General features: G+C 37.2%; 1 protein-coding gene across 4 annotated transcripts in view; it reads left to right on the forward strand.

The window, feature by feature from the left end:
* The window catches only part of CCNY (cyclin Y), a 123,132-nt gene extending 107,946 nt beyond the window's left edge, over positions 1–15,186 (forward strand). For all 4 annotated transcript variants that reach the window (XM_032685705.1, XM_032685714.1, XM_032685717.1 and 1 more), the window contains 3 exons: positions 1,430–1,596; positions 6,148–6,310; positions 12,213–15,186. In XM_032685705.1, the coding sequence (XP_032541596.1) occupies positions 1,430–1,596; positions 6,148–6,310; positions 12,213–12,329 (447 nt within the window). In that variant the 3' untranslated portion in view covers positions 12,330–15,186. The remainder of the gene's footprint in view (positions 1–1,429; positions 1,597–6,147; positions 6,311–12,212) is intronic.
* Positions 15,187–17,058: the final 1,872 nt, after the last annotated feature.

Here is a 17,058-nt window from a genome sequence, read left to right on the forward strand (position 1 = left end):
GCCTGTAGCACTGCAGGGGGTTGTTGTGCCCAAAGTGGAGGACCCAGTCCTTGGCCTTGTTGAAGAAAATCTTTACTGTGAGAGTGGTGAGACACTGTAACAGGTTGCCCAGAGAAACTGTGGATGCCCGATCCCTGGAAGGGTTCAAGGCCAGACTGGATGGGGCTCTGAGCAACCTGGTTTAGTGGAAGGTGTCCCTCCCCACAGCAGGGAATTGGAAATAGATGGCCTTTGAAGGTCCCTTCCAAGTCAAACCATTCTGTGATTCTATGTCTTTCTTTGCAATGTAATTCTCATCTGTTTACTTTTTTTCTCTAAATGCCTTTGAATTTGAGCCCACACAAAATCCTTACTTCGTTTTCTTTTTTCTTTTTTTTTTTCCTTTTTATTTTCTCTCTCTTTCTAAGCTAGAGCTGCATGTAAGAAAGGATGTTATTTTCTGATTTTTGTATGTTTTTTGTATCTGTAGATGTGGAGTATTCATTAAAAAAATCTACTAAAACTGGATGTGAAAAGTTGAAATTTAAAAAGTTTTGCATTTACAGTAAGAAGTCAAAATCTGCACTGATGTGAAGCAAATTAATTTCATTTCCTAATTTGAGTGGCGTGATCCTATGGCTTCCATAGGCTTTCTGCTTATGACGCTGCCTGTGTTAGCACAGTGTGTTGCTTTAAATAAGTTTTTTGCTTTCCAAGGACAATTCCAAGGAATACTGTTTGTTTGTAATTCAAGGAGCAGTTTTGCTTGGAAAGATTACAAGTTGTTTTGTGCAATATAGAGTGTAAGGGGGTTGCTTACACAGACTGCCTGGAAAACAAAAGGCAACCTTTTACACAGAACCTTCAGGTAGTGCAGACTCCATGTGCAGCCTTTTTACTGAGCACTGTGTTTCTGTGGTCTCCCAATACCAAATTTTGTACATCAAAATCTTCTCAGAGTGATGCTCTAAAGAAAAAGACAAACCTCCATTTTTAGTAATGGGTTTGACACATAATTTAGAACTTGTAATTTTGTGTTTAAGTACTGTTTTGCCTTCCTTGCGAAGAAAAAGACATTTTTGAACGATTAGTGATATTTTGTTTTACAGTATTATAAGATAATGGTAAGGTTTTCTTCAGCATTAGGGTGGCAGGCAGGAGCAAGTCACAGCTAAAGAAGAAATGCTGTATTCAGGAGTCTGACATCTGGCCTTTTGAAATGGTTAATAGGATCAGAAAGCAAAGGCCAACTAAAATGGATTTATCACATCCAGTTTTGAGCTTGTCATAATGTATACATTCAAACTTACAACTTTTATAATAAAAGAATCTTCTTGAGACCAGATTACTGTCTTAAAATTACCAGTGTGGGTTTGTGAGAATAGTTTTCTTATCCATTTATACTTAATATCAAAATAGATCAAGTCTTGATTTTAATGTGTTTCCACAGGTATATCTTGAAAGACTTTTAACTTATGCAGAGATAGATATTTGTCCAGCAAACTGGAAGCGAATTGTACTGGGGGCAATTCTGCTGGCATCCAAAGTTTGGGACGACCAGGCAGTGTGGAATGTGGATTACTGCCAGATCCTGAAAGATATCACGGTCGAAGACATGTGAGTGCAGTTTGTTTATCTTTGTCAATGAATGCCAAGATCTGTGTGTATGAGGGTGACAGGAAGTTCTTTCATAAATTATATGAAGTTTGTATATTTGTGTTGTATCTAAACATGGTAAATGCTGATAGATGGCACGAGGTCTACTTGGCAGCTGCTTACATGAAAGACGTGAATTATTTGTGTTTTCTGGTTGAAGTGTATTTTACCACTGGATGTTCATGCACAGTAATGAAGACAGATTAGCAGAATATTTAAATGTATGATTTGACAAAAATCCCCATGTCCAATGGGCCTGCATTTATTCACTTCAGCATAATTTACTGTCATGCTAACTTTCCATACAGACAGTAGACAAACATGTAAAGCAGGAAAAAAATTGTGATCCTAATGACCCTTTAGATAATCACCCACTTATTTATTACCATTTTTCAAAATTGGTGCTTTTGGGTTTTGAGGTTTTTTCCCTCCTGTATCCTGCTGGATTAGTTTCCAAGGTGTTAGAAATACATTATTTTAAGTTGCAAATGGGAAAAAATTCCATTTTTCCATTTTTTGATTAGATGGCATTCTTAAGTGCGTTTTTTAACAGCATAGAGAATTCTGACATGTGGCTGGATATTCCAGTCTTATTGAGGGTACATTCCAACAGCAATAGAAAAATAACTGTAATAAGAACAAATACAATTAATATCATAATGTTCACAAATACTCGAATGAGTCTTCAGTAAATAGTCTAGTGCTTTTTGGTTTGGTGGGTTAGCAGGTGTTACATATGTTGGCTGAAGTGCCCTGGGTCTGAATCATGTGCACATTCAGGGCTGAGTGACAGGCTGTGCACATTTTCTGAGATGCCCTCACCTGAGCTGGTGTGTGTGTGAGAACAGTGCTGGAAGGGCTGCAGCTGGAATTGGCACTGGGATGTGCTGGGGGTGGCTGATCCCTGCAGCTTGTGTATTCAGAGAGTGATGTTTCCAGTCTACTGGTGCACCCCTTTTTCATAAGAACCAGTAATAATAAAATTATTAAAAATATGTTTTAGTACAGTATCTACGTGTTTCAGAGCTCTTTGAAGCAGAGCTAAGTATCTGTAATGAAAACTATAGAGACTTATCTGTGCTTTAGCTCACTTCAGTCAGGATCACAGCCAATGGAGAGAGATTGTTGTGGATAACCCCTCTGGGAGGAGGTTAAGGAGGGAAGTATATGAGAAGAAATGTTTATGCAGACAGAATGTTTTTTGAATCTTGGTTTACGGTGTCAGAGCAGTGAAAGGCCAAGTGTTTCTGCTACAGCAGCCCTAATTTAATTTCTTACTATTTTGCTGTATGTCAGTTTTATAGCTGGTCTAAAAATGATCTGTAAGGGAAAGGTTGAATGTTAGGAGTCAGCTGATTGTTTTAAATTAAGCATGCTCATGCACTGCTAGATAAGTCTTATAAATTCTGAGTAGCTGTCATTGCTCAAGCATTAGAAAAGTTATCTCTAAATCTTGTATTAACATGAGATTTGTAGTAAGGTGGATTTTTTTTTCCCTGAGTCAAAATGAAAAACACAGTGCAAAACACTTGCATTACTTTGGTATGCTGTAGATACTTTCATTAGTTTTGGAGAAAGCTTACTTCAAGATAGAGGTAGGAAATACCACGTAATGCCATTTCAGTATCTCTTTTAAAACATGTAAGCTACTTTAAGAATGGCTGATGGTGCTTCTTTTCTGACATAGCCCAGACAGAATGAGGTTTACAGAATAAAAGGGGGAGAGGGAAATAATAGGGACAAGAACCAAAATCAGGCCCTTCGCATTTCTGTGTGCAATATTATTCCATGCAGAATAATTTGATAATGCTTCCTTGACTGTTTGTTTCCTAAATGATTTCTCTAAACTACTTTTCCCCTTGATCCTTTCCATGCTTTTGAGTTCTTCGTAGCAGTAAGAGTCTCCCTCCATTTGCTCCTCCTCCAAGGCAAATCTCATTGCTTTTAAAGTATTTATGAAGCTGGGACATGACCTGAAGTGCTGAAAAGCTTGAAGCAGAGTGACAGGTTAGACTGTGCCATATGACAGTATTAATCAGAATGGTTATAAGTGTGAGTTTTGAAATTGCTGATTCTCAGGACTTTTCTTGAAGGCAGGTGATGAGTCATACTGTGGTGGTGTGAAAGGAAACAGGAAAAGAGGTTATTGTTTTTGACAAACACATGTGATGGTGCTACTGTTCTAAGTTGCACTCGAGCTATATAACACCATTACTCACGTGGCAGACCCGTATTAACATCGACCCTCTTTCTGTGCTGCACCTAAGCCAAAGTCCTTGTCCTTAAGGTTTTTAGCTTCTTAACCTTTTCTTAAAGATTTTGGGGTTCTCACAAACTGCAGAACCAGAAACCTTTGGAGAACCTGAGCTCTCTATATGGTACTTGATGATCTGGTTCACGGGCTTTATGTTTAGGTCTCCTTGTGACTCCCCCAGCAAAGATGTTGGTGCTTGTTGACTTGGTGCTTATATTCCTGCTGCCAGTTTTTCCAGTTTTTTCCCTCTGCCCATCTGTGGTGTGTTGGATTTTTTCCTTCTTTCTTATTTTTCAGGTAGTTTGTACAGTACAGTATGATGATTTTGAAATGTCTAGCTCTAAGCAAGAGGGGGCCTTTCATTGTACTAGTAAGACAGAAGAAGAGCTCTACGTCAAAATCTTCAGCTGCTGTGAATCATTCAGCATAAGTGTATCTTGCAAAATGTGGTGCAGACCTTTCAGTGTTTTATAGGTCAGCATCAGTACAGTGGACTGTGCCTAAAAGCTAGTAGAGAACTTGGGAGTACTGAAGTGCAGTGGGCATCTGTAGTCCTGTATGTAACTTTACCTTGAATTTGTGTGAATTTGAGGAGTGCCCCAAGAAAGCACATGCTGAAGCAGTCTCAGGTAGGTGTATGGTGGAAGAAGGATATGGTGGTTAGTTAAATTACATTAGTTCAAATAAAAAATATTTGGGGTTTTTTTTTCCTTTCTCAGCTGGAGTTAATCTGCTGACTTTCAGATCTGGGAGTTAGGGGATAGTAAGAATCTGAGGCTATGTATTTCCTTACAGATTTGAGGGTGCTCTTCAAAAGAGATGCAGCCAATGTCTTTTGCCATTAAAACAGGCTTTGTGTTATCCATTAATGTAGACCCTTAGGCTTAACTTGCAGAAAATACAATCTTGGCAGTATAAAAGATAATATTCTGTATTTGTTCATAGACATCTTAAAATGTAATTTTTTTATTTGGATTTTTTAAAAGCTGCAATCTTCAGCAATATGAATTCATGCCAAAGAGTCCCTATCTAGCTCTTAGTTAGTCTTTTAATGTTAATTAATATTTATCATTACGTAAACATAGAATTTTGGCAGAGAGAGAGTGAGGATAAAGGACAATGACTATGATGTAAGAGTGATATAAGAGTAAAGAGGGAGAAGAAGAAAAATCATTCAGTGTTGAAAAACTACTGTGCCAGTACTTTTTATCCTCAGATCCTTCCTCTTCTATTGCCAACTGTGCAACCTCTATTGCACATTCCTTGCACACTTACACAGCAGTCAAAATGTAACTTAAAAGCAATATCAGAGTCAATGCCTGCTGGTAACAGAGCTGTGCAGTCACTGTGCTCTTCAGCAAACATCTTTCAGCGCCCATTTATCTTTTTTATTTCTCATATCTTGAAGTCACTGATTTAAATGTATCATATGTCCCTGCATAAATATTATGTAGGATATCTAGTTACTGTACAATTGATGAAAATTTCCATTCCTTAATTTTGTTGGTTGGCTTATTTCTCAACATACTTTTTAAGGTACCAGTGTAGGTAATAACATATTGCTATACCAAAGCTTTACAGGGTGGGAGCTCAAATAGAACCTCTCTTCCTATAAGGTATTTTGACAAACACATTTGTTTTAGGTGCTGGAAAAGAAATAATCACCACTGTGAATTTTGGTTCTGCATCTAAGGGAAAAATTGCTTTATTCTGTTCATAAAAAGAGTATGCTGAAAAATTCAGGTTTCCTGTGACTAATTCTAAGTGATTGATTATGAAAGGCTGAAGGGAATAAATAAGTTCTCCAGTAATTTAGGTGTTAGAAAAATGTGCAGCATTTATAAGACATGTCTGACAAATTTAGGGCATGTGTATGTGTTGTTTTGGCATAGCTGTGTGTGCAGACCCACCTAGTGGAGGTACAGCAGAAACTACGAGAACTTTTTTTTTCCTGCTAGATTTTCTTTCCCAAACTGTAGTAGCTAAACTGATAAAGGTGCCCCTTCCACTAGGAAAACTTTGTGCCTGGACTTGATTGGCATCACAGTAGCAGCTGCAAGGTGCAGCATCTCTCCTATTCCTCACTGGCATACATACACCAATAGAACTTGGTAGGGTAGGTCAAACCTTAGGCTGGGATAATTGCATCTGGCAAGAATAAGACATGAACTTGGTTTATACTATTTGCAATTTAAAGTAAAATTACATTCTGAATGCTTAGTCTGAAACATGTCTTCACATTTATCTTCTTTCTGCAGGAATGAGCTGGAACGCCAGTTTCTTGAGCTGTTACAGTTCAATATTAATGTTCCCTCCAGTGTTTATGCCAAGTATTATTTTGATTTGCGTTCCCTGGCAGAAGCAAATAACCTGAGTTTTCCTTTGGAGCCCCTCAGCAGAGACAGGGCATATAAACTTGAGGTAAGACACTTTCTTTCTAAAATGCTCAGTGTGAAATATATAGGGGAATTTGGAACTTCTGTGTTGTTTCTCCCTTCTTCCATCTTTTCCCAGATACTCCCATGACGTATTAGAGTATTTTGTGCCCTATTTTCATCATGGTTTTATTAGTGCCTTGAGTATTTCTGGCTGTGGGGACAGCACTTGACTGAATTTGCTTCATACCTTGTCTTGCTTTCCATTTCTTTTTAGTTGCAGCTGTCTGTATTGGCCTTGTGAAAGTACTCACAAGTTTTATCATAACTCTATTCACAGTCTAGTTTTGTGTGTTCATTTGGTTTCTTAAAACCGATTATCTACCTTAAAGGACAGAATATTAACAAGTGTTGCTGCAAATAGCTATTCCATGTTCTTGTTGTCTGCTACTGATTCACTTCATGTGGATCCAAGTCTGTTATCTCCTGTGTTGTTTCTCTCAGTAATGGCAGAACAGAAATGAGCACATGCCTTTAGTGAATAAATCATGACTGCTTATGAGACCTGAATGTACCATATGCCAAAAGCACTATGTTGGTCTAGGCCTGTGAAATGCTGGGCACTATACAGAATACCCACAGACACAGGAGGAATTTAATTCATCAGCTAATTGTGGGTCCTTTGCAAGACTGGAATATACTTTTCCTGATTTTTCTGGTATGTTTCTCAAGGGCATTACTGCACGAGTGTGTGGACATTTCGTTGCTAATTTTAAAGATTTTCATTAGATGCTGACTGCTTTTAACATAATACGTCTTTAATTACATAACATCTTTGCACTAGAGGTTGTTTACCTGTGGTTTAGAGTGAGCTTTGCATGCTCTGAAATTCCTAGTGCTCCTGTAAAACAAGCAGGCAGTACTGTGCACATTTTTGTGGGGGGAAATGGTGCGTGGGAATGTTAATTGTCTTGTTTGTGACTTCAGTGGGAACAAGAAGTGTTGGAGAAAGAATCAAAGCAAATTTCACTAGATTTCTCATTCTTTCTAAATATTCTTTCTAAATTTCACAGGTAGCTCCAATAAGAATGTAACTTAATTCTGTGTATGGAGTGTGATCTAAATTTGCATCAGATTTTGTTTATATTAAAGAGAATATTAAAAAAAAAAGAAAATAATTTGGATTGTAATCTTAAATAAAAAAGAGGAGAGGTGATTTATTGAGGCATAGGGGTCTTGATAATAAATACCATTTCATATCTTAAAATTAAATGAATTACTTTTTGATTTAGCACACAGTTTCTTAACACTGTCAGTCTATATCACATACAGTGTATAACAGCAAGTTATAAATGAAGGTGACAGTGATAGCTCCTAAAACCTTAGAAGAAAAGAAAAATAGGAAATGACTGTAAATACCCAATGAATACTGATGATTCTTCTGTACTAACTAAAGAAAAGGCATATTTAAAATGAATTAATGGAATATTTTTTCAATAAACCTGTATTAAAAATTTCCCCGTGTTGAGGATGCTTTGTGCTGCCAGCAGAAGTTGGCTGTAAATAACCCTGCTAGTCAGAGGATGTCTTCAGGGCAGAGAAAGAGTATCTGCTGTAAAACCAACTTGGTCTGCCACCTCCTTGCCTCTGTTCTGTGGCCAGAAGGGAGGGAACTGCCTTGTTCCCTGGCAGTACTTGGTTGTCATTAGTGTGCCCTTGAAACTACTTGACAGCATAATTTATAGCCTAGTTCCCTGAACACAGTTAAGCATTTAGCTTGCCAAGAGTTATCAAAATGCATTTGCAGCACTTCTCTGGGTCTCTTGTGTGCTGTTCAGACCAGAGTTCTCCGTTTTTAAAGCAGTTGCTTGGATTGTCAAGTGGAGTAGATGTAGTACCACACAGGCTGTGATATTTTTGATACTGAGGGAAAAGCTGCAGTCTGTGATGAAAGACAGCAGCCTTGTAGCAAATGTACACATGCAAGTGGAAGGATTTGCCCTGTCTGGTAAACTGAAAAGACCTTACTTAGTCCCAAGATTTAAAGCAACTTACTTACTGACATGGGAGATCACAAAAGGTCTTGCATAGAGAAATGGTAATATTATTATGCTTTTTTTGCTACTTTTGCATTTTAAAGTTATTTTATGTATCTAGAGCAAGAGTATTAGATCTCATGTGCCAGAATCTGCATTATAATTTCTGCAAGCATCATGAGGTTGACACAGCTGTGATAAAAAAAAAACACCTTAAGAAGACCACGGGCAGTGCTAGTGAATACTGTTCCTCATCAAATGGAAGTGTTGGAAAAGATCCATCAGCTTAGAGGTGTTATGAGACATTGCAATACTTGTTAAAAATTACATCGCTTTCTCAAGCATCTGCAGTGAATGCTTTTCCTTACTGATGTTCTTACATTTGTCACTTAAGAAGCAACTTTGTCTTTTAAATGACTAAATGACAGTAATTTTTTCTTACCTTTCATTAGTCTGTGGACTAAAGTGTCCTGGAGTTGTTACACCAGTCCACCTAGTAGTCAGAAACCATTTTTATGACCCTTCTTGGGTTTTTTCCTGTTGTATGGAATCAAGCAAGTTAAAAATGGCAAATAACCTTTTATTACATCATCTAGTCTGTCTACCTGCCAATGCAGTTTGTTCCAATCAGCATATGTGGTAGTGTGTTTTCTTCTTCCTTTTAATTATGTCAAATGTCAAGGCTTCCTTTGCTTTTCCTGAGGACTATTTGCTAATATGGGAGATTTTTCTGCCAGGAAGGTTTTGGATGTCCAGCCTTAATCCACTATTTTGTAATTTCCTGCTCTCACACTTGGTTATTATCCCATGTGCTGAGCTAAATATGAGTCAGATTATCCTCTTCGGGGTAAGTACACAAAACGTGCCTACCCTACTACTGCTTGTGATCTTAGCACTGTGCTTGTTTCAAGGCTGGATTTTGTAAGAGCATTCATTAGTGCCCTCCCAGTTTAACTGTATGTTGTCTGAGCTATTTATTGTTAGGATGGTACTTGAGCACATGGTTCAAACCCTTTGAAATACATGGTATATTGTCTTGGTCCTAGGAGATACAGTTCTATAGATCAAACAGACAAAAAAAGGGAGAAAAATATGTAAGTTACAAGTAGAGAAGTGTCTTTATATCTCCTCAGCTTCGCAGTGTCGCAGTGACTGATTGCAGTCCTGTGTGTTTTGTATGTTCAGATCCCTCTTATCCAAGAAGCAAAGGGAAAGCAAAACAGAGAAAAACTCGCCTTCTCTTTTATTAAGAATAACCAATTGCTTTTTCTTTCATGCTCTATAAACTAAGAAGAACCACCACCATAACAATACATTTTCTTCTTATACAACTTTTCCAGACTTGGTGCTACCTGTCCCTGCTGTTTTCTCTGGTTTGTCAATTAGTGGAGGCTGTGCAGCACTGCCAGTTGTGTGCCTTTGTGCATTCCTGGTAGTGAAGCCATAGCCAGCCATGCTGCTTTCCTGCCCTGCACAAACATGCATGCAGCCAATATTTACACTACTACTACTTGCTACAACTACTAGTACTACTACTACTACTACTGCCATTCTCCCACCTCCTTTCACCTTACTCGTCCCCTTCCCCAGTGACAAATTCTCATCTAGATTCACATAACTCAGCGGAGGAACTGACTGTAGTTCTGTGTGCATGTATATAATGGAAGAATGTATATATATTCATTCTAGCTGATTACATATATTTCAGTCAATTCCAACAAAATTTCACTTGATGGAATAGTGTTGCTGTTTTAAATAATGTTTTGATTTCATATGAGAAATGGTCCCTTGCAACTGTCAAAAAATATTTTTTTCCTAGCAATAAAAGCAGCAGAAATCAGGTGACAGAAAGGTGTTTATAAACTATCTGGATATATTTTAACTGAAAGATAATAATAAATATTTACAGTTTTCTACTTTTGTCTTGTTTCCCCATATGTTACTCTAAAGTTGATTAACTACCTTGCCCAATAGGCTCCAAATGTCAATTCTGTAAAATACTTGCAAATGAAGAGGTACCTTTAGGTTCAGAAGTGCTTTAAGTGGGAGTCACTGTGTTTCTTATCCATACAATTAATCAGCATAGCCTAGAGATTCAAAATATTAAATGCCACTTCCAAGCAAAATTTCATTTTGTCTGACCAAGTCCCAGAACAGAAGTTTTCCTGTGAAGCAGGCAATTTTGAAGTGATTACCTTCTCTGACTGTTTGATGCCTAAAGTAGTAGTCTGATTTGGCAGCAAAAAGAAGCTGAGTTCCATCTCAGTGTACCTATCTGTCAAGCCATACCTATTTCATGAATAAACACTTTTGACCTATTGAATTTTAAATCTGATTGAATTGCATAAACTCTTAGTCCATTAAGTTCCTGGTTAAATTAAATAAAATGTTATTAAGCAGTTTTAAGTGAGTTAAATTATGGTCTAAAAGGCAATAGGAGTATTTGTGTTATTTTATTCTCTTGTTCTCTTCATGTGCACCATGAAAGAAAACTGTGTTCAAGAGTAGTCTTACTAAAAGGAAATTCAGTTTTCAACTGAAAAGTAGTAATTGGTCTCTTAGTGATGGTGGTAGTTTTTATTGTTTTGCGGGGTTGGGTTTTTTCTGTGTGTGATTTTGGAGTTTTTGTTTGTTCGTTTAGTTTTGTTTTGTTTTTTAATTTAATGATGTTTTCTGGCTGGCTTGACCAAAGCATTAGGTGACCTTGCCCTCAGATGTGAATTGTGTACTTCTGTCATACCTGCCTCTGGTTTTTGCAGGACTATTAAAATTAAAGGACTCTTCACTGCTACAACTCACTGTGCTGTAGAAGTAAAAATCAAGAAAGAAAATGATGATCCATAGAGTCAGGCTGTTTAATTATTTGTAATGCCTTGTTTCATAATCAAACATTTGTACTGGTTTTGTTTGTACAGTACTTTTTATTAAACATCTTATCTTGAGATACCGCTTGAAACCATTCCTGAGTAAATAAAAATACTGCTTTAGTTCATCTTATTTTTTAATTTGACCTTGAGTACTCCTTGCAGTGAGCTTTCTCTGCAGTTCTGCGTGTTTGATCACCAGAGATGACATCTCTACTGATGCCAACTGTATCCTGTCCTAGCCATATGAACTCTAATAGACAGGCTGTTTTAGGGCACAGTATATTTATGCATGTGAGGTCTGTCATAAATACTTGTTTTAGACTTCACTAAAAACAGTAGGAGAAACATAAAACGTTAAATCCAGTATAGTATAAAAGTAGTCAGTGCTTGAATAATGTTTGTCTCTTTCTTTAAAAGGCTTTAAAATTGCTGTGTATTTGTAATGCAAATTAAAGTATTCCGAATATGAGTTACATTTTCCTCTGGCACTATGTAGGATAGCCTGATCTCACAGAAATCACCACCTGCTTCCGAAAGGCAAATAAATATTAGCTCTGGAAACAAAGCGGGGCAAGTGTTCTGCCAGAGCATTTCTCAGTAGAGAAAAAAAAAATCACTATGAAACTTTTTAGAAAATAAAAAACTTAAGAGCCATCCTCTTTATAAATTCTCCAAATGTGCTTACATATTCTACAATTGTTTTATTAAGTTTTCTGCAATTTTTCACCGATGAAGTGCTATATATCAGTTGCCTTGTAGCAGTGGATAAGCACTGTCAGCTCCCTCAGTGAGATTTGTGATGGTTAACCTGAAAAGAAAAGGCTTGGGATTTGCTCTCTGAGTTCTTCAAAAGTGTGGGGCAATGCAAGCCTTTCTTTTAAGACTAATGAACTGAGAGTGAGGGTTTGGGGAGAAGCTCCTTCATGTGTTTTGCTTAATGAAGTGACTTCTTGTAATTCTACCTAAATGTAGGAATCTGCATTTAGCCTTACTTTACCTGTACAGCTGGGGGCAATGCAACTGAGGGTTTTTTCGTCTTTTACAGGCCATTTCTCGCTTGTGTGAAGATAAATACAAGGACTTCAGGAAAGCTGCAAAGAAACGGTCGGTCAGTGCTGACAATCTGACTGTGGTTAGATGGTCCCCTGCGATTATCTCCTAACAGAGGAGACTGGAATATTCCTACGGACGTACTGTTTCATCCATCCATTTTTTTCAGAGTGGGCTGGGGGCGGGGGGATAAAGAAAAAAGACTTTCAATTTTTTTATTTTTAAATCCGTCAAGCTGCCTTTACAGTGCCTCCCCATTGTGTAGCACACGAGTGAAAACCTACAGGAAGGAGAAGTGGAGAAATCGGTGTTCGGGAGAGATGATGAGCAACAATTTTTTTCTCACTTTCACTAACAGCTTTACAGTTTTTATGTGGAAACAGCAAATCAGGTGCTTGAAAGAAGAAACAAAAAAATGAAGTAGAGGCAGAAAAATATTTAAGAACTGTGCCATTTTCTATTATACTGTACTCATGAAGGGAAATGGCAGCATGAAAATAAACCATGTAGTCAGATGACTGTGCACTAGAGGAGAAGAAGTTGGGAGATTTCCATCTTAAAGGTTTCTCTTAATATCTTTTTTGTTGTTGTTGTTGTTGGGTTTTTTTGCATTCCTCATCGCTGCTTCCCAGGATAAATTCTTCCCCTTGCACAGCAGGAAATACAAAGTCTGTATTTACAGTAGCACAAGCCCCTGGATAAATAGCATTGGGTTTTTTTCACTGCACTTTTCTCTGTAAGCTGTCTTATTAGCATTATTCTTCTTAATTATTATGCATATGTTACATTTCTTGTATGCCTTTTATTGTATTTCAAAAGAGAGAACTTGACCATAGTGCTGAACCAAAAGTGTGTACAGGGATCAGAAGATCTTAGTAATTTCATGATGTATTTTATTTATAGTATACTTGCGTGTGTGTGCCTTCCTGAGTTCTTGGAATCATTTATTTTTCCGTAATATAAAGATACAGTTGTTAAAGTCTTGAGATGATGATGATAAGACTTGGGCCAAATCTCTGAAATTTGCAACAGATCTTGTGATCCTTTTTGCAGATTTTCATAGCATTAGAAGTTTAGCAGAATTCATTCATTTTGAGGGAGATTTTTTTTTTGTATGGCCTGACTAGTTCATTCCTTCACCTCCAGGTCCATTGTTGCAAGCAATATTCTCGATTTTTATATGTTTACTTTAAATCAAAGTGAGTCTGTTTGTATAAAATAAAAAATAATAAAAAAATTGTTCCAATGAGAAGGCCTGTAGAAGAGCAGAATGGAAATCTTAACAAGGTATTTGTCACAAGGAGATTTGATTTGGAAGCTAAAATACAAACCCTCGTGTTTTTCAGCGTAGGTGCTTATAGAAATTAAAAGTAACCGAACTGTGAACATAATTTCCAACTCTGATTATTAAGCTCTTACTGTTGTTACTGTTTCCCTCTTTGCTGTGGCTGTTGCCCCCTCGGCAATTGAAAGAACCTTTTGTAGAAAATAACTTGTCAGTAGAAGCATATTTGCTTCGTAATGCCCCAGGGTGATTTTCTTTTTTTCCCAGTTTTTTTTGCACAGTTTAGAAAGATACAGCGGAAAGCTCTCAGTTCCCTGAAATCCTTTCCTTGTGACTATCACTGAAATGAATGGCAACAGACGTCCCTGATTTATGCACTGCTGTTGTAACCCATAAAAGATTCCATGTTTGTTTTTGTTAAGCCCTATGGGCTTTGTAGCAAACCTGGGGGCCCAGAGATGCACATTTGACTCCCAGAGCGATGCTAATCAGGTGCCTCCGGGCGGAAAGGCACCGACAGGTTTGAAGTAGTAAAACCCAACAGTTTTCTGTTAACTTTCTAATGTGATTTATGTAGTTCAAGACATGAAGGTTTCATCCATAAATTCTCCTGGTGTCCTTTGGGCCTTTAAAATAATCTAATTCTCATCACTTCTTGTTGTGCCAATGCATCAGAACTGTGAGTATCCAAGTCCATTTTTCCCTTGAACATGGAATGTAAGGCAAGTGTTTATAACAAATTACAGCATTTGAAACTTCTTTACAGATAGTATCAAAAGGAACATTTTCAGAGCATTTGAAATTCATCCTTTGTAAGCATAAATTTAGGCTTTAAAATGTGTAAAATATTTTGATTTATCAACACTTTGCTAAACTATTTTCCATTTAACTTGATATCAGGAATATTGGTTTTATCCATTTCTGGGTGATAGAGATATGAACTTTGGATTATGTAAAGATATCAATGCATCTACTATAATTTTTGTGAAGTTTATTAAACTACTTTAAAGATTGTATAGTCTATTTATTGTATGTATGTACATACAGTCTGATACTTTAAAAAGTGGATTCCGTAAAACCTGGCTCAGTCTTGTTTAGACTATTGAATATCGTTTTAGCCTTGTGCACTGGACTCTACCTCTGTATAGGAGAATTTTCCATATTCTTAATTAGTACTGACTCTGTGATTAACTTGGTTATGTTTCTTGCACTAAGAATTAAAAAAAAAAATCTGCTGTAAGTGTGGATTTTTTCTTTAGTTTTGCCATATGAATCCTCTACATTTAGATGGATGTTTCTTTCCCTCATGGTTATAGAATAATTCTTTGCTTTTTCTTTGGTTTGTTCCAGGGTTGCCAAAAATACAGTACCTGTCATTAAATCTGAATGAGTGTCTTTTGTTTGCAAGGTATTCTATACCAGGTTATTAAAAAAGAATTATTATTTAGGATTATGTTGTGTTTAGTGTAGTTTTTTAAGCATTACTTTGTGAGAAATGCCATTGCAAAGTTAGAGAATCACCCTGGATGTGAGAAGGGAGGAGAACAATATAGCATTTTAATTAACAGCACAAATACATTGTGTTTTGCTGTAAATGTTTTCTGGATAAAGGTTTTCATTATTGCTTTGATCACCGGCTCAGAAATGAAAAGGTGTGGGAGATATAATAAACCTGTCCCTTCAAACATCATTGTCTTAATGAATTATTTTTATATGTTGAGCCAGTGGGCCACTTGTTTGGTCATTTATGCATTGGTAATTGGTTCAATATTGCATCTGTATGCAGCCCAGAGATGTTTCCCTAATTCCTCTTTCCATCTGGGGACTTGTTTATATTTGATTTGCTGTTTATATTTTATTGTTTGTCAGTGATATATATCATTCTGACAGACACTGTTCCCTGGGACTTGAGAGCACTGGAGTCATGGGATAAAATACAAGAATAAAACAGTCAGATCACCTATTTCCACCTTCCACAAACCCAATCAGTCTTTCAAATGATATACATTTTCTTTTGCTAAAAACATACAAAATCCTGATAGCAAAGTAATGGTATCCTTTTCAGTAATTGGTTTTGGTTTAAGTTTGGGTGTTTTTTTTTGAGAGAGAGAGAGATCAGCATATATGGCTTAGTTACTGTTTACATTTATGGAGGCTGAACTAAAACTTTGTTTTTTAACACTTCTTTCTCTACTTACCAGCTTTCCTAATGACAGAAACCTTAACTATAATATAAAGATTAGAAGTAGCAAAAACCTCATCAGAAAAGGGTGATGGCGTAATGGTGGCAGATGACAAAATGACATCTGGTAGTGTTGGCTATATATAAAAATAGCAGTATGTGGGAAGAGATAGAGGAACTGAAAGGGCAGAAAAAAACCCTCAAATCTTAACAGCTGAAGCAGCAAATTATTTACCGTCATCCTTGGTTGGTAATGAACATTGCGTTTTGCAATGACGTGTTTAAACTCCTAATTGAAGTGCTGCCCATCCACTGCAGACTCATATTGCTCTCTGCTCCTGCTAGGTCTTCACATGGAATTCACTCAACCTAGCTTTTAGCACTTTCCTCACTTCTGTTTCAAACGCATTTTTCTCTAATCAGAATTTTATTTTTTTTCACTTGAATTGACAGTTGTTGACAACATTTGCCTACTCTGCAGTGAAGTTGTCATTTAGTGTCTCTAACAGGTTCTGAGCAACCAACTCAAATATAAACACAAACATAGCTATGTGAGTGCAACCTAGATGCACATGGGAATGTATCTACACCCAAAGTGCAGTTAGTGTCTTTATGTCTTTCTGCTGAGGGTTTTTTCTTTTTTTCTCTTCAACTGAACTCCACCTTGAAGAAACCATAGAACTGATGAGACTTTGATTTGCATAAACTAAAGGTAATGATTGAAAATACGTGGCAACCAGTATTTGGAGAAAGTGCTTTAAAAAGGGAAACAAGATTTAGAAGAAAAACTGCTGACTGTAAGGAATCAATAGCAGACATAGATTAGATGCTGAAAAGGATTGTTTCATTGTGTGTGTGAACCTGCTTTTCTGGATCTTCTTACAAGAATCCACAAAAGTAACTGATGAATTGCAGAACCACAGCTTGAAAATGACTGAATGCATTGAGGGCAGTGAGATACTAGAACAGGTTGCCCAGAGAAGTTGTGGATGCCCCATCCCTGGCAGTTTTCAAGGCCAGGTTGGATGAAGCCCTGAGCAACCGGATCTAGTGGAAGATGTCCCTGCCCTTGGTGGGGGAGTTGGAACTAGATGATCTGTAAGGTCCCTTCCAACTCAAGCCTTTGTATGATTTGATGATCACAGCCAAGAAAACCTTGCTTGAGTTTACTTCTGTTGCCTGACCTGGATCATTGGGCTTTTCCCATTAAAGAAAGAGGCCAACAGGATGGCAGATTGAAGAAAGGCAGGTGACAGAGCAGTACGGGTAGACTGCATTTCTTTTGTTCCTTCTAGAATAGTTGGTCTGATGCAATTTATTGTGAAAAAAAGAGAATTGTTTTTTCTTGCCCTTTATACCATATGTTTCAGCATT

Source organism: Chiroxiphia lanceolata, chromosome 1 (genome assembly GCF_009829145.1).
Source record: "Chiroxiphia lanceolata isolate bChiLan1 chromosome 1, bChiLan1.pri, whole genome shotgun sequence".
Classification (NCBI taxonomy): domain Eukaryota; kingdom Metazoa; phylum Chordata; class Aves; order Passeriformes; family Pipridae; genus Chiroxiphia; species Chiroxiphia lanceolata.